We start from the raw sequence: 18,469 nt of genomic DNA on the forward strand, positions 1-18,469 counted from the left end.
AATTTATTTTTCAAACAAGATACAACATGAAGGCTGAGTGTTCAAATTAAGCTGCAATCAAGATAAATTTACCAGCTATTCACAAATTTCAGTACACTTTTTTTCCCCCCATAAAAAAGTCACCCATAATGGGAAATATATTAATCATCTTTCCTCTGCCTCCAACACAAGTGACAATTTGCTACCTGTATAAAAAAAAATCAACATATAAATGTGTACTTTATACATGAACTGTACCTTTAAATTTCTGCATTATTCATTGGATATGCATATGAAAAAAGTAATGTCATGGAAGAGAAATTTACATGTCTGTTTCAGATTCCAGGTAACAATTGGTTCTCTTGAAATGACAGAAAATTCTGTGTACTGTACATAACGAAATCTATTAGAGTTGGTCTGATGCAAATGATCAGAAAATACCATTGCCAAATTATTCATTAGACTTGTGGCAACATTGTCAACAGAGACATTATTCTGGAGTCAGTCATGATAATTATCTGTAGAATAGAAATTGCAGTAAATTGCCTGAGGTACATTGTTATGTATGTAACCTGCATGCAAAAAGCAACAAAAAATTTTTTATCAAATATTCATTCTCTGAGATGCATGCATAATTTAATTTACATTAGAAGCACTTGGTTTAATTTCACTGAATAATTCAAGCAGAATGTGTTGACTCGGCAAACTGAATTACGAGTTTTACCAAATGTTGAACTCTTCCTTTAATGTATAGTTGAAAGCGGATTATATTGGTAAATGAAATCTGCATAATTGATAAATGTTAAAGTGTTCTCTGCATCAGCTATCTCACGTGACACTAAATTGTTTGCATGAATTATTACTTTGTGTCCGTCCAGGTGCCAGGCACTCTTCAGAGTTTCGTAATGACATTTTGCATAATTAATAATACGGACATAAATCTGTCTTTTGCCAAAATTAGTACCGGTGTTTTTGGAATTGAATATATAGGTTTTTTCTTGTTGAATGATTCAATTGAAAGTGCAGCAGCCATTACATGTGTTTAATTCATGTATCATATTAGTTTCCAACACTCCAGCATTTGGTGCCTGACTTGTCAAATTTTCATTGAGATAGTATTTTCACTCTTGTGTGCAGACTAACATGGCAATAAATGTGTGTGTGTGGGGGGGGGGGAGTGCACACAGACACATCTACTCAGACATGCACACATTGGATTATCATCAGTAAAGACAAAAATCCACAATAATGATGCTATCCCACAATGCCTTATGACCGATCGATAGCTGTTCTGAACAAAAATCAACATCAGTTTAGTTTCTGTAAGCTCAGTATAGTGAACAATATTGCATATGCATACATGCATGATCAAAATACTGACTTAATCAAAACTAAATGTAGAAAATAACAAATGTCAAATTCTAAAGTCATTTGAAATATCTTATGATAAGTATGTACATCAATCGTCTGCTGGAAGATAAAATAAATCACTACATACTATCTGTACATTCAGGTGGTTGCACATTAACTTATTCCCCAAGGTCCCTGTTTAGATAGACACAATTTAGATTCTCACAGTAAGCTTTCCACCCCTACTTCCAAAGAGAATGTTCCAACCATACCATTGAAAGCCATTGAGTTGCACCAACATCTTAACCTTATTGGATGAAGAAGCAAAGTGGGTAACTGTGTTAGGTCACTTATTATTGTTGTCAACAGCACGCTTAAAGAAAGCGTTAGCTTATTGCAGCAGACATATTTATTTGTATACTTTTTTTTTCTAACAGAACATTTAAAGAAACCACTAGATGACTATGTCGCAAAGCTAGAAGTGCCGGTACACGTAGAGAGAATGGAGACGAGGTCTGGTCTTATCAGATCCAGGCTGAGGGGAGGTTCTGTAGCCAAGGGTAAAGTTTTGACTTATCTGGATTCACACTGTGAATGCACAGAGGGATGGCTGGAACCATTGCTGGCTAGGATAGGAGAAGACAGGTGAGGTGTCAATGGACAAGGCTGGTTGGATGTTTTATCTGATCGTTACATTACATGTACATATGTGTAGTAAACAATAAACCATCCAAAGTGACAGGTATACCACGAAATTTTGACCAGTTCACGACATATGTGCATGAGCAATAGTATGCGCATGTATGTAGTGAAATGATCAAAACCCAAGTATTATGTAATAATAATATAATAATAGTCTTTATTTCGACAACATGCTCATGAAATATATGTATAAAAAAAGTACAAAACAGAATAGAAAGGTACAATGTACATGGTAAAATAAAAATTCTACAAACGTCTCAAAAACAGTCATCGATAACTCTTCTATTGTAGCAAAACATTTATCTTTTAAAATAATGGCATGAAATGTTAAAACGGAATTTTGTAGGGTAGATTTGCTATATTTTCAAGCCCCTCAGTGAGTTTAATGGTAATTATTTTTTTCATTTCATGATCATTTTCAGGTCAAATGTTGTGACACCAGTCATTGACGTGATCAGCGATGACACGTTTTCATATCAGCATGGTAATGACGTTCAAGTGGGTGGTTTCAGCTGGTCTTTGTTTTTCAACTGGCATCCAGTTCCCAAGAGAGAGATTCAGAGAATTAAAGGGGACCATTCAGTGCCTGTCAGGTAAGCATATGAAACACAGGGAAACTGCCATGCTGAAACACTGTTTGGGGAATAAATTTTCAATATGTCAAAATAATGCAATCCACCCAACATATTGGTATAAAGGATGATGTAGTGGCCCTCCAAAAAGAAATTCCAAACAACATCTTACATTCATAGTCTGCAGTTGAAAATTTGTGATTTTGCTGTGTCAGACTTCTTGTAATTTATCAATAGTTTGTCTTCTAAGAGTTGTCATGAAATGTTTGCTTTTAATCATTAGTTTAAACAATTACACCAAAAAAAACCAACTAGTCCTCCAAGAATTTATAATCATACTTCAGATTGACTTAAAATTAGTTTAAGGTACAGTCATCTTTTAATTTCCTGTGTCTTAATGACATTTCTCATAAATGTACACATCATTGTAATAGCCAAAAAGAAACCTATAGGTCCATGGGCAAGTTAGGTTGTACTGTACTTCTGTATTACAGGTTATTAGAACCTCATTTAACAATTCAGTAATGAATTTTTAATCTCATTTGATTTACACTTAGTGTTTGGCTCATGACTATAGTTCAAATGACTGTTGTGTGTAAATGATCACCAGATATTCAGTAACAGAGACAGTATAATATACTGAGATGAATTTCCAGAAATGCATTGACCCCATGATGAGTCAACAATTGATATACCTACAGAGTTCATAGAAATTTTATTGTACATATAGATGCTGTTTCAATAAATTATTATTATTTTATCATTTGAGCATTATTATTATTTCGTAATGTCAAGAAAATTAAGCTGTGACTTTACAATCATGGCAAAATACATTCATTTGAAACAAACCAATTGTGTGAATGAGTGATGAAAAACAAGCCCTAACATGCCACAACTGATGTCAATGTTGTCTCATTGGACATTATATACAATTATTCTTTTTTCACAGATCTCCCACCATGGCTGGTGGATTGTTCGCCATTGATAAGTCTTACTTTGATGAACTAGGGACCTATGATCCAGGCTTTGACATCTGGGGTGGTGAGAATTTAGAGCTTTCATTCAAGGTAAGGATTGGAATAAAACATTTCAGGCATTGTCAAAACTGGTCATTGACGTGAAATTGATCCAAATGTTCGCTGTACCAATGTACGGACAGATCAATGTGTTTCATTTACAGTGAACCCATGTCCAAGGACAGACAATGTATAATGTACTAGTAATTTGTCATGTAGTGTATCCTTCACATATCACCACAGGAGATTTCTGTATAAGGTGACAAGTACACACAACTTTGACAGGCAGCAACAACGCCAATTTAGTCATCACTGCTGTCAGCCAATCGGTAAAACCTCCCCTGTCAGGTGATTTCTTAAAGCCAATCAGATTACCATTATTTCACATCTTTCATGTTTGTTCAATTTGGCAGAGTGAATTAGAATCACCAGAAATTCATGTAGAGAAATTGTGAAATGTATTGAATCAGAATGTAATACATAAGTTATTCACATGTATGCCTTTCCAAATAAAAACGATTCACTAAATTGTGGATCTGTTTGAAAGTTTTAATATAAAATCTTTACAATTTTCTGCTGTTCTCTATTATTTTTTTATCCGTCAGATTTGGATGTGTGGAGGTGTTCTGGAAACTATTCCCTGTTCTCATGTTGGACATGTTTTTCGCAAAAAATCACCGTACCATTTCCCACCGGGAACAAATTACGTGAACAAAAATAACAAAAGACTTGCCGAGGTGTGGCTGGACGAGTATAAAAATTTTTACTACCGACTTCAGCCGGTGGTAGCGAACACGGATCCCGGTGATCTGTCGGAGAGATTCGCCCTGCGCAAGAGACTGACATGTCACAGCTTTAAGTGGTATTTAGAAAATGTGTATCCGGAGTCATCGTGGCCAGTTAGTTTCAAAACTATGGGAGAGGTAAGTGAAGTATTTGAAGTATATTGAGAAGGAAAGGAATGTGGAACAAAAAAGTTGTGCACTACTTTTGTTTGAAAAGTGACAGATTAGATGTGACACATCCCAAGTTAATTCTTGACATTTTTTGTTTCATAAAAGATAAGTGTTTTCAGACTTGTGAATTTTCAAACTCTCCTCCATCAATTGTTGAATTACTTTCAGTCACAGAGCCAGATAGCCATAGACCCAGATGGTTCCATTAAATATAACTGTAAAATCATATATCAGTTTGATTAGTTTTCCTACAAAAGCACTCAGCTTGCCATATGGTGTCTCCTGTGTGTTACTATGTAATGCATTGAATTAGTGTGCATTCTCTGCAGTGATCACAGCATGTCAAGCTATCCATTCAGTATTTGACACTTCTCGCTAGATGTCGTCTTGTGAGTTTTGCCTGTTTTCAGTTAAAATCAAATCCGCATAAAACTATATGATCAGAGATACTGCACAATACATAACACAGGTACTGAAAAATCAGAGACGCTCTGAAAACAAACATGTACAAGTAAACAAAGCTGAAAAGATTGGTTTATGGCAACATTTTTACAAGCTTAATTTCTCATTAAGGGCAAATGTACGAAGACCATATGTAAAGATATAGCTTCTTTTTTTAACGGTAACGTAGATGGGACTTTGTCATTGAAAAATAAGATTATTTCTGGTTTGCTTTTTTCCAGATACGAAATGTTGAATCCAACATGTGCCTGGATACGATGATGAAGGATGCTAACAATAAAGTAGGAATGTTTGGTTGCCATGGACAAGGTGGAAACCAGGTATGGCTGTCCGCGCTCTGTACATTTTGCAACTTTGAGAATGTCCAAATGATCTAGTACATGTACACCTCATACAGCTTCCATAATTTCAGTTTCAGGTATTGGTTGGTGTATCAATTGTCATTACATTACTGTTACGAAATACATTATTCAGTGATGTTTTTTCACTGATGTGTATTTAGAATTTGAATCCATTTGCTTCTGCACGCTGTATTATGTCGTGAAAGAAAGCAAACACGAAGTCATCTTAGGTAGATGGATTTTTATATTTCCAAAGTAGAACTGACAAACTGAACTCATGATGACATGAGAAGATCCCATAGAATGCCTCCTCATGTTTTTTTCACTGTATCACTGACTTCATTCCTCCATCCTCCAGATATGGGCTTATACCAAGAACAGAGAGATCAAGCACGATGAGATTTGCTTAGATTTGTCCAGTCACAGAGGTCCTGTCATGATGCTACCGTGTCATGGTCAAAATGGAAATCAACAATGGTTTTACGATGAGAAGGTAAACTGGGTTTATACTCTTTCACTGGGTGCAAGTGTAGAGCAGTTTGTATTGTATGTGTGTTCACTGCAGTTTTGTGAGACTATGCATGTAGATGCTTGATTGTTGCTGTATCACTTCTGTTACCAGTAGTGATTGTTCTGTGCATCGACAGTACTTAAATTTCATGCACTATGTCAATGTCATGGTGTCCAGAGTAACTATTTAGGAGATTGGACAATGAGATCAGGAAGTACATCACCTCAAAACCTCCAGCACAAAATATACTTATTTCTGGTTATCCCACAATTCATTGCTGTGGCTTTATCAAACTCTGTATACACACTCAATACAACAAACTTACTGATTTTGTGTTGTACAACAGCTTGTTATACAAGAATAACACAATTCTGCAATCCCAAAAAATGCCTTGTGTATTTTGTACCCGTCGGCGATGAAAACATAGTCAGGGTGTAACTTGCCATAGTGTTGTATGAGTAACATACCCTGCGTGTACCCTACAGCTGAAATTTTCTATGAGCAATGAGCGCTTTGTGTACCCCAGCATGTTCTCTATCAGAAAACCAGTAAAAGAACTATTGTCGGCATACCATAAATGATGCCGCACAGCTAAAAATCTTTGTCTTGATCCTGTGAACAGAGGTACCTGAATGTTGGAGTCAGAGATCTGAAACAGCTCTCTCTCACAGAAAACTTTGTGCTGACAGTTGACACTCACGTTTTGCTTTCCTCTCTCTGTCTTCTGTACTTTCCAGACAAAAGAACTGAAGCACACGAACGGTATGTGCCTCGAGAAACCCGATGCCAAACAGCGAGACATGCCAGCCATCAAGGCTTGCAACGGTAATCGTGGACAACAGTGGTCGATGGTGAACATGACACTAACTGCCCCAATCAAATAGTAGTCAACAGTTTCCCATTCTCTCTCTTTTATTCTGCAAATGGTAAAAAAAGAGTTCTTCAAATTTAGGTTTTTTACATTGACATTTAATCATGTGCATTATTTTGCAATCAATAATTGATCTATTTGCTAATTTTTCTCTATTAATATCTACAGATATGTCTTTTAAAATCAAGATGGACTTTAGATTTTTAGCAAATTTCAGCGGAAAACGAGGAAAAGCCAACTCATTGAATTTTTTTTATTTATAAACAATCATCTCAATATTATTTAAGTCATTTTCTATTACAGTGGATGTTTCTTAAACTTTGTATAAAGATAGTGATTAAGTTTACAGTGATTTCCACCCAGTGCCTTCTGTGATGTCCTTGGATAGTTCTACATTTCGCCGTCTGTGGAGGAAACAAGTTTAGCTGTTCTGTTTATTTTGGACTCTAGAGGGACTGAATTACAAAAGGTTACCCCAGTTATTTGCAATTTTTGGTCATCTAATGCTGTAGCAGAAGTTCCTTGTCTCGCAATGTTAATTTTCTTTGTGCAATTTCGTGATGATGCCAAATTTATATGTCGGCAAGTCTATCTTTTCGTTGTGGATCAGTATTTATGTTTTTTTGTCTTCATATATCATGGTATAACAAGCTTATGTCGGGTGAGGGCGCTACTCTGATTTTAGCATAGAATTCATAGATTTTTCTCAAGAAGGCAAAAATATTTCAGACTTGTTGCGCTTGGCAGTACATGCAGTGGTGTTAACCGTTATACTTTTGTTTAGTCCTGTTGATTTGAACTGGTTGGTTGAATCCATAATGGGAAATAGGGGTGAAAGGATGAACAAGAGAGCTTGCAACTTGTCACTGTAAAGCGGCTCTTTATGAACAGTACTTGTGATTTTTTTATCAAATGAAAAGTTGAAATAAGCACTTTTAGGAAGCTGCTCTAAAGTTTATAAAATGTTTAAAAATATTACATAAGAGAGATTATTGTAATCAGTTGTTCAGATAAACTGAGAACCAGCCAACTTGATCAAAAGATTTGTCTGGATAAGTTATATGTTTTTTCATTTATTGATTTTTTTGAAAAAAATCCCGATGAGAGAAACAATCAAATATTTGAGGCTTGGATAGTCATCAAATTTCCATGCAACAGTAATCTGTCCACAGAGATACAAGTCCCATCACTCTCTTCAATGGCATTTTTCAAATCTCCGTGAATGGCAGGAAGCAGTATCCAAAACTGGACAGCAGCACACATCTGACATGGCATCCACATTTCTTGAATCAGTGTGTCCACTTCATTGGCCTGTTCACATTTATGAAATGAAGAAAATATAAAAAAAGGAATGAGAAAAAAACAATGCAGAAAAAAATCTACAAAGTTACCCTTTAAAAATACGAGCCATTGTTTAGGATTTTATGTTTAATTTTTGTTCTATAGAGTTGTCAGTAATTAGATATAAAATTTATTTTTAAACAGAAAGTACAGGAAGATGGACATTTAGAAATTATCAATAATTATCAGTAACAAGCAGTACTATCATTTTTTGTTTGTCCTTTATAAAGTGCTTGACAGCACTAAGTGAAAATCTGTACCCTGTGTGTTTTAAGTTCAATGAACTTAATGTTTCAGGCAATTGAGTGGGCTGATCCTGTTTTTATTTGAAAATTTTAACCTAATTTAAAGGTCAAGGGAATATAACAGAATAGCCAACAGGGGAGTCTGAATAATTAAATAAAGTATGGGTGGCAGAGTATGAGCCATGGAGGACGAATGGAGAGAGGCTCCTGCTCCAAGGTCATATTGCTAAACCACTTGACTGCCAACGTTGTCATTTATACCACAGTGGGTGGAGGGACTGTGTGTTCATAAAACCAAAGACAGTGTGAACACATATTGGATCTGGCGAGAATTTTCCAGTTCTGAAGGGATATAGTGACTAGGCGTGGCGCCAAAGATTTCCAGCAATCTTGTTAGTCAAAGGGAGAACATCAAACATTTCCACAAGTTTCCAGAGGATAACCACGGTGCACTGGTAGATGCAACAAATTCTTTAATCTAAACTGGAAATTTAGCTTGCCAATTTTTTTTACTTTTCAAAGAACTATTTTCTGCTTTGGATTTGAGGATTGGCTGACATGGTTTTGTGTTTACAACATCAAGACAACAACTTTTCAGGCAACTTGTTGAATTGACGATATCATCAAATTCAATGTAACTCTTTTTTTACATGAGCAAATCACGTTTTCTTTTTATCATGGTTTTACAGAGTTTGAACAAACGTAACAATGACTGAGATGGTTACATTACTGTAACCGACAAAACTTTCTTATCTTTTTAGCGAAGGAGGGTAGAATTGTATATCACACTTTCTTCTTAATTACCCTTTGTTCTATATTCTAAGGAAGTGCAGGACTGTCTGTAGTTGTGAAGTCAAATCATAGACTCCGGGGTCTGTGGTCAAATAGAATATTCTCACAGGCCAATCTGTCACATGATGATCTCTGAACCCAATGAAAATCATCACATGATGATCTCTCAACCAATGAAAATCGTCACATGATAGTCTCTCCACCAATGAAAATCATCACATGATGGTCTCTCCACCAATGAAAATCATCACATGATGGTCTCTCCACCAATGAAAATCATCACATGATGGTCTCTCCACCAATGAAAATCATCACATGATGGTCTCTCCACCAATGAAAATCATCACATGGTCTCTCAACCAATGAAAATCACATTTATAATAATCCTGCAGTTCCAGTCTCATATACATTTACCATTTCACATTTACCATTTCAGCAATATGATTCAGAGCAAGTTACAAACTGTAAAGACAAATAAAAAGAAATTTGAACTTGGACCGCGTAGATTTTTTTACCACTTTCCTCTGAGTAACTTTCCTCAGTTTTCTTCTCTAAAAGCAAGGGTCATGCCACACACAGTGGGGGCATCTTGCTCATGGTGTGTGTGTTCAAACCAACAGAATCAGTTTGTTAGCCTTGCTCTGAATGTGATGTGCGTTGGTATTGATTTGTTTATGTACACATCTTTCATAAGTGATGTATTTTTCTTAAAGAATGATGAAAAAGAATTTAGTCACCCAGTAATTCACCTTGCCTGTGTGAGTTTTAAGCACACAATTAGATTGTTACATGTATTCTTGATTTTTTGGTAAAAAAATTTACAGGTTGGCAATACTTTCATACAATTACAATCCCCGTACTGAACATAACATTTTATAGGTAATTAAGTTATGTCTTACTAGTCAATTTATTTTACTCAAAAAATTGTAACAATTTTCATCCAGACCTTCTACAACAGTTCTTGAAATTTAATCAAGAGCTGTTCCGCTCAAGAAGACTGTCAGAATCTTCACAACAAGGCACTACAACCATCATGCATTTTGGTGGAGAGAGTCAATGCTGCCAAATTTGCCATTGGTCATACTTATTTACCCAGTACTCATGTATTGTAAATCCTCCCGACTTGTGTCTTTGTGAATAAAGCCAATCAGCATCAGACGTTGCATTGAGCTGAATGTGCTGTAAAAAAGCTACAGTAGAGGTGGTTAAGATCTGTTTTTTTTAGGGATTCATATTTTCTCTAACATGGCAGACGTCAGGTACAGACCTATACTACTGATTTTGAAAGGGACGACTATGCCCCTGAAAGTGAATCAAACGTGATTACAAATATAATTCTTGATAAAAGTACCAGAAGCAATAACTCCAAAATTCTCTGAGTTTTACACACATGTTTGCACTGACACAAACTAAATTGCTAATTGAACTCCCAATGATTAAACCGTCTTGTCTTCAGTGTTGTTGAAGCAATCATTTGAAATGCCAATAAGGAAGAGACAGGTAAATAGGCAATAGTCTTTCTGCTTCAGCTCTGAAATTTCACTGATAAAGTGTCAAAGTGTTGGAATTGTCAGTGGATTTTGTCATTCCTACTGTGACGTGCTGAATTTGATTGTAATCCAAGCTGTTGTTGTCATTAATGCCACGGGTCATGTCAGTGTTTACTGTCAGCACGGCTGTCAGGGGAGTGCTCACTGTCAGCACAGCTGGTCAGGGGAGTGCTCACCATCAATGCTGCCAGTTATGCCAGATCTTGCAGTCAATGCTTCTGATGGGGACAGTGCTTTGCCATCATTACTACTGTCAGGACACTGCATGCAGTCGACACTGATGGTCATCAAAGTTGCTTGCCATTGTTGCCACTGACCAGGACGGTGTGTGATATGAAAATTGCTGGTCAAGCAAGCAGTTGCCGCCAACACCACTGTTCAGAGCAGCTCTTGCTGTCATCTGTGTGCACTAAGCAGGGCAGTCTTTGCTGTCATCGCTGAGCTACGTAATGCTTGTATCAATTCAGTGTTCTGCTTATTGCTGTCTAGAAGACTTGGTAACCTTTCTTTCCTATTAGCAATCCATTCAACTGTTTGTACCCTGACCAAGAGTATATTTTCATAACAACTGAATGTATAAATTACTTCTAGCTGTGTAAATGAGCCCCCTAAGTGCTTTTTGAGAATCGCTGTATTGGTGTGTCCAAGCAGATAAAATATAACTTACATATTTTAAAAATTCTTGGTTACCTTCTAATGTGGTTCTTTGACTGTAACTCTCTTTCCAAAATTTTCAACTTGATAAGCTTTATTATGCAAATTACTCAGAGATTTTTACAGTGAATTTCTACTCATTGTTTCTGTGGACTGATAGACTGAACTTTATAAATGTAGATAAAAAGAAAACGAAGAGAGAATAGCCCTGTTTATTTTCAGTAAAATCAAATGCTTGTATCAGAAAATTATGACAGTAATGTATCGTTTTTTGAAAGAAGTGTAAAAAATGTTCCAAAGTATAGGAATAAATCTTACATGCTTTTCAACTGTGTGTCTTAATTTTACATGTTGATCGCAGTTTGGTGATTAGGCCAAAAAAAGAAAAAGAAATGTTTCTGGTCAGCGCGCGCGTCACTTGAACAACAGCGCGTCACCTTTTTTTTTCTATTTGTGGCCGGCGGCCCTGGCTGACACCAAACCAAAATGGCTGAAGAGAAAGAGAAAATTCTTTGGGGGGCATGATCAGTGACTGCATGAACAGTATATATGTGACTATATTGATAAAACTATAAAACTGACCCTCCTCCCTCCCTTTAGGGAAAAAAAAATTAAAAAAAAAATGCGCGTCGCCGCACCATTTTTTAAAGAAAGACCTGACCAGAAACATTTCTCTTTTTTTGGCCTTATGTGGCAAAGTTTGATTCATACCTATGATCACATGCTTGCATCATTGGTTCACGGACTTAACACTCTATTTCAGCTCATCAACATATTCAGATCTTCAGATTTACAAATACAGCAAACTTTATGCTCTCGAATCGGAAAAAAATTCACACATCGAAACTTATGCGTCATAATTTCTTCTCGGCTGTCAGCCAAGAAGTGTAGAGTGTACCTGTCTATTTACCCACAAGTGCGCCCTCAACGGTGCATTCAACTGTTAAATTAAAACGCCTCTAGCAAACTTTAAAAATCATAGACCCTAAAAGAACAGACCTATCAATAGACAATGAGATAGAGAGGGTTGTTACTAACCAAGAAATAATCAAAAGTGTATACATTCAGTGAACTATATGATTTCCCGCGCCCTTTTAAAGGGAGGGGGTCGTTGGAACAGCTGTCAAAGGTCGCATGCCCGGGGTCGTATAGAACCCATACGACCCATATAAACACGTTATCAATGGTACGTTGGCGAATGACGAAAATTAAAACATGTTTTTTCATTTTGCACTTCGTAAAATTATAAATGTTATGGCTATGTTGACGTCATGCATCTAGATATCGTGTATGAAATATATTGTTCGTGCGCAAAAAAGTAGCACAGGCGGAGTTCCCACGACCCCTCCATTTAAATTTAATTTACCTCGCGATAGTGTCAAACTTTATAAACTTCATATAGCTGATTTTGTTCCGTTGTCGGAATGATTATCGATTAGTTTCAGAATGTAACTGGTCGTACAGACCACGACTCCGTCATGACACCTAATGTAGGTGCGGTCATTCACAGGAAATTAGTTTGCAATATCTTACATCCGTGCGTAAGCTCATGTATGGAACAGATAACCATGTCATGACTAACACGTGCGTCATTTTATATCAATCTGCAAAAACAGAAATATTGCCGAATATGATTAAATAAAAACAGTTTGTGTCTCGAAATATGGCTCGTAGTGTACATTAAAATTCGGTCATGAAAGCGTTTAATTTTTAAAAAGTTATTTATTTGCTTTGTTATAATCACAGCCACAGAAAAATACCAGATTCATGCGTTATTTTTGAAAACGTGAAAGGAGTTTAATGAGGTAAAGAGGTTTAAGTAATGGTAGTTTGGATGATCGTTTTGGAAACGCTCTATATTCTCAGAATCACCTCTGACTAAAATATGACACTACGAGATATCAATTTTGTAGTGTTCGTAAAAAATCAGTTAATACTGTCACGTGTCTAACATACAGAGTCTAGAGAATTAAACAAAGAATGAAAACGCTGGTGACGCTCGGCTCGATTTGCGCATAAACCTGTATTTCAAGCTCCAAATATGGCAATGAAAACGTACATGGTGATGTAATGACTACTACACCGGCATGTGCAGTGGTGATAGTTGTGTTGATTGTGGCGGCGACGACGACGACGACGACGACGATGATGATGATGATGAGAACGAAGATTATGATAACAAACTTAGCTTTCTTCTATAGAATGTAACATGATAAGTGACAACTGTAGTCGAAAATCATGCAATGAAATGTTACTTCCACTACAAAAACAAAGGACCCAAAATACATGTGTATCTCGGTTGATTGTTCAAAGTGACGTACACGTTTTACTGCGGGGGATGTCGGTGTCAAAATTGTGGACGTGACAAAAAGAGCATTAAAACGTCGTTGCCCATCTGTATTGTTAATAAATCGTATATTTAAACAAGTGGTGCTGTACTTTACATTTACAATTTTAAAGACGTTTAAATGACGAAAAATTGAGTCATTTCCTGTTAAAAATTAAATTAGAGCAATAAGTCATCGAATTACATTTAATTACGTTTAGTACGTTGCTCTACTATGTAGATGTCGTTGGAACATCTGTGGTGGCAGTACTGGCCTCTGGGGGTGCTGTCGTATTCGAGACTGGCTGAGGCACTGCCCCAGTTGCAGAATACGGAGGCGGTGGATAATATTGCCCAGGCGGGGGGTAATATTGACCTGGTGGTGGCGCTGCCGGCGGCGGGTACTGGCCTGTGGTTGGTGGATAGTTCGGTGGATATTGACCAGGAGGCGGATACGGATACGGATATGGGTATGGATTGTATGCAGGATATGGTTGCGGTGGTGGTGGTTGTGAAGGAGACTGTGTTGTTGTTGTTGTGTCCTATGGTAAAAACAAAGAATATATAAATAGGCTCAGCAAAGACGAGTGTCTGGTAATAAACTTTTAACGCTCATAATCATAGTCGATTCACAATCGATCTATGATTCTTGTTCGGAAAGTTTTACATGTAAATAGATGATCATACGAAGGTTTTACAACAGATACGGACTGGTGTAAGTACGCATCTCTCTCTCTCTCTCTCTCTCTCTCTCTCTCTCTCTCCTCTCTCTCTCTCTCTCTCTCTCTCAGTGCCAGCACTCACGATCAAAACCCCAGAAGACCCTAAATGAATAAATAGCACACGAACAATCATGGTAATCGATCAAGTCAGCACTGACTCACATGAACGTGGACGACAACTTTCGTTTGTGGTTCACTCTCAACCACCGTTGTTTGATTTGACGTTGCGGCATTCGCCACGGCGGCGGCCGTTGCTCCTGCAACAAGACCAGTTGTAGCAGCACCGATGATGCGTCGGGCCGGCGCAGGTCGTGCGGGTCTGACCACCACAACTCTACCACGTCCTCTCTGAGTTCGATTTGAAAAAAAAACAAGAACATTTTGTATTGATTAGAAGCTTAACGATAATTTTTACTCTGTATAGATCCCCCCTTGAAACCATAATCTATTTGTGCGCAAAATATTGATGCAGCTACTATATCGAAAACGGGAGCTTCTTGTATACACCGTGTACTTTAGAGAATTACAATCAATTTACCGATATTTCAAGGTGACATTCCTCCACCCACATTCAATAACGAATGCACTCATGTGTTCGTACTGACAGACACAGTAATGAAGTAAATGTTTCGTTTCTGGGTAATTAATAATTTGCACGTTGATGTGAAACCATATCAACGGCAACTAGCTGTGGCTCCAGTTTGATCTCAATATGCGCAAGTACTTTCTAGGCACGGCAACTTTGCCCACTGGGTTCTCCGTACGAGGAATGCTCACAAGAGGTCCTCCATCATTTTAATTGTGTGTCGCACAAACTGTGTCCATGCACATGAATATGTGTCGTCTGTGTATCGTTCGTCAGTTTGATGAGTATGTGCAGCAACTGTGACGACATTTCGGGTGTCTGTTGCAGTTGCGTGATGTTCACCGGTCAGTCTTTTTCAATGTATGTCTCGTCTATGTGTGATGTTGGGCCACTCCAGCGCCTTACAGCAACGTACGCGGGTTGTAAATTAATGTGATGGTGGTATCATAAAGATATGACGGTTTGATAATTATATGCTGCATAGTGATGAATCTTCGTTCAGCAAATCGTTGATTATTTTTTGAAACAGGGAGGGAAAGTTTTATTTTGCACTAAGAGTGGCACGTCTCAGTGAATCAAGCCGCCTGTCCGATAAACGCTGATATAGTATGCTACGTATTCCAATGTTATTTTTAATGCGACATGGATTGGAAGCGATTCGTCCGTACTGAGAATAGCTTGCAGTACATTTACCGGTAGATATGCAAATATACCGCAACCACGATTCGAAGGCTGTTGCATTGCTCTGCAGTCACACACTGGGCATTAATGACATAACTAGCTCACAATTTTGCACAGTCATCCAATTCCTGTATGTCTCTATTCAGCAAAACCAGCGTGATTTTGATTATGAAATTATCGTTCGCCGAGAACAGACTTTGTAAACCTTGTCTTTGCTCGTTGTCATCTTTGCTCAATACAAGGAAACAAATTCCACTTTCACTTTTCAAACGTTTTGAATAGAGTACAAATAATGATATTCCACGACAGCAAGTGTCAGTAAGACGTGATTTTGTGTATCTCCTTTCTATTTACCCTTAGAGTGTGTGCGAGAATTTAAGAACCCGGACACTCTCTAATTCCCTATTCGTTGAAACAGTACGATCGCGTGGCAGCTTTGTTTCACTCCAGATGCATCATCTTTCAAGTCTGCAAACTATGGAACTCGACCCTCAGATCATTGAAAGGTTCAGCTCAGCTGACGCAGAAGCTTCGAGTCTATGTAGCGCGGAACATTTACCGTTCCCCGGTACAATCTACCGAATTACGCGCTTTTAAGCCTTTCTCACTCTAACGTCGCATTCAAAGAAAGTGACTTGACCTACGGATTTTCAGTCGAAAAAAATAGTCTGGTTTCAATCATTATGAATGTTAGGTGTTGTGTATTCAATTTTTTTGGTAATTTCCATGCATTTGTGAGTTCGCCTCAAGCAAGGAATAGATCGTTCGTGAAAACGTTCGATCCTTAATTGGCTTCCATATCAATAGTATCGAGCCGCTGTAAAATTAACTAGGACTATTATTGTTCACTTACCGGCATAGTTAACCGTGGATTTACAAAAGCCAAGTTGCGTCACAGGAAACAAATCTCTGGTTTTGCTGAAAAGTAGAAGATGCTATCTCCCCTCAGCTGCTTGGATCTTCTGATGTTGGTTTGTTTGTTTGTGGCTTATCATTTCATCAATTCATTTGTTCGCAACCACGTCAACGACGTCGACCAATGAACGTGTTTTAATAAGCCCTGATTTGTTTTTCGGCTGGTAATATCTCTTCAATAGTTGCTGGTAGTTCAAGTATTTTAGGAACATGACGTCATTCACCTGTAACCCTTTAGCGTCAAGCTATTAACCTTACTTATCATATTGGTTGGTGAGATTTACTGAAGGTCACTTTGATTTCTTCTGTGTTTCTTATCATCATTTTATTATGTTACCCTTTGAAATAAAATATGAGGATGGCAAAGCTTCAGAGAATTTTCAATTTACGTGCTTGCATCATCTTATGGAATAAGTTGGGTCAAAGCTTCTCACACACAGGGCGAATCTGAACCCTTAATCGAAAATAATGGATAGGTTAAAAAAAAACTAAGACTGATATCTATCTAAGTGTGATTTAGTCGACACTTTGTATCGGACATATGCCAACAACCAGTTATTCTTTTCGCCGTAATTCCCGTAACACTATCCCGCATCTATTGTCGACAGGACCGGGATAGTACCGGGATGCAGGTAAGCACCCGTGCCTTGTACGTATTCATTAGCGCCATTCTCCCCTGCTAACATGTAATGAGCCTTGAGTTCTAGCATTTACGATGAAAGGAAATTGACGTCCATGACGGTAAACAGAAATGCCGGTCCATTTCTGAGTCGGTGTCAGTGATCAACATGATCAGCCCAAAAAGTATGACGCTCAAGTTAATTGACAGAAAATTGATTATAAATATATTTGGATAACAGAATATCTACACAATCTTTCAATGACCATGATATTCAATATTCTCTCTCTCGCTCCTTCTCTCTCTCCGTATCTACCAGGTGTGTAAAGCAATGATATGAAGAGCCATGGTGACATTTGGAAGGACATCAGTGGCACAATGATTGAAATATTTCCATCATTTTTGTTCAAGAAACAAGAATATTTTGGGATTAATTCTTCTTTCTAAAGAAAATATTTGTCTTTCAGCTGTTAACAATAACATCCATTGGGTGATCACAAGCACAAGGCAGTCGGTGGTTCCAAGTTGAACAACAGGTATGTCAACACTTTTTGGAGTAGAAAAAGAAACTTGACTTTACAAAACAGAAAATACCATTAGATAAACAAAACTTTAGAACTAATGGAGCCTAGTTGATCTCGCCGTCGTAACCGCTGCTCGGTTACATACAAGAAATGGAAAAGCTGACGCTGAGAAAGGGCGCCATGGGTGACGATCGTGACGTGACGAACTATCGAGAGAACGGTACAGCCCAGCCCGCTGTAAAGTTAAACTTATGTGGAAGACAATATCAAAATGTTATAGCAAAGGATACGGCTCTACAGTATACGTAATGGCTTTTCCAAACCGAGGATTATCACAAACGTCCCAGAGACAATATTGAACAAACGAACTCGGATAGATATCTTTTTGCAGATGCCATAGCTTTTAATGTACACGTTCAGCCACTAAAACTGTTACAGATGTTGGATTGTCGTTTTCAAAGATAACCGTCAGACGAAGCACATCATATGTCACTATGTCGATCAAACCCATTTAAAGATTTTAAGTAAACGGTACATTGCAGGACGCTTTATGACATGTTGCTGATCCACGCCCTCTTTGGTCAGCGTTCGGCACATTCATAGCACAGTGGCATGTCTGGTAAGGGAAGCACGTACCTCAACCGACTATATTTTGTATTTTTGCAAATCGGACACAAAAGCTCATGTGATTTAACTTTGCATAAAAATTCATACAGGAAAATTATAGTGTTTCCAAGTAAATATGATCATCGAA

At 37.6% G+C, this 18,469-nt stretch overlaps 2 protein-coding genes across 2 annotated transcripts in view; one reads left to right on the forward strand and one right to left on the reverse strand.

Annotated features, from left to right (window-relative positions):
- LOC139140805 (polypeptide N-acetylgalactosaminyltransferase 1-like) overlaps window positions 1–8,399 on the forward strand; it is a 31,229-nt gene extending 22,830 nt beyond the window's left edge. Inside the window, exons 5-11 of the mRNA XM_070710222.1 lie at window positions 1,767–1,974; window positions 2,454–2,624; window positions 3,553–3,670; window positions 4,225–4,542; window positions 5,259–5,357; window positions 5,737–5,871; window positions 6,627–8,399. Of these exons, the coding sequence (XP_070566323.1) occupies window positions 1,767–1,974; window positions 2,454–2,624; window positions 3,553–3,670; window positions 4,225–4,542; window positions 5,259–5,357; window positions 5,737–5,871; window positions 6,627–6,773 (1,196 nt within the window). The 3' untranslated portion in view covers window positions 6,774–8,399. The remainder of the gene's footprint in view (window positions 1–1,766; window positions 1,975–2,453; window positions 2,625–3,552; window positions 3,671–4,224; window positions 4,543–5,258; window positions 5,358–5,736; window positions 5,872–6,626) is intronic.
- Window positions 8,400–13,346: 4,947 nt separating this feature from the next.
- Window positions 13,347–16,709, reverse strand: LOC139140806 (uncharacterized). The gene is made up of 3 exons (XM_070710224.1): window positions 16,511–16,709; window positions 14,553–14,738; window positions 13,347–14,210 (listed from the first exon to the last, which is right to left on the reverse strand). The coding sequence occupies exons 1-3, from the start codon at window positions 16,514–16,516 to the stop codon at window positions 13,902–13,904; spliced, it is 501 nt and encodes a 166-aa protein (XP_070566325.1). The 5' UTR covers window positions 16,517–16,709; the 3' UTR covers window positions 13,347–13,901.
- Window positions 16,710–18,469: the final 1,760 nt, after the last annotated feature.

Source organism: Ptychodera flava, chromosome 9 (assembly GCF_041260155.1).
Source record: "Ptychodera flava strain L36383 chromosome 9, AS_Pfla_20210202, whole genome shotgun sequence".
In the NCBI taxonomy this organism is placed as follows: domain Eukaryota; kingdom Metazoa; phylum Hemichordata; class Enteropneusta; family Ptychoderidae; genus Ptychodera; species Ptychodera flava.

Coding starts and splice junctions, on each gene's coding strand:
- LOC139140806 (XM_070710224.1), bottom strand. Junction 14,211..14,552: donor AAGTTGTCGTCCACGTTCAT/GTGAGTCAGTGC, acceptor TTTTTACCATAG/GACACAACAACAACAACACA.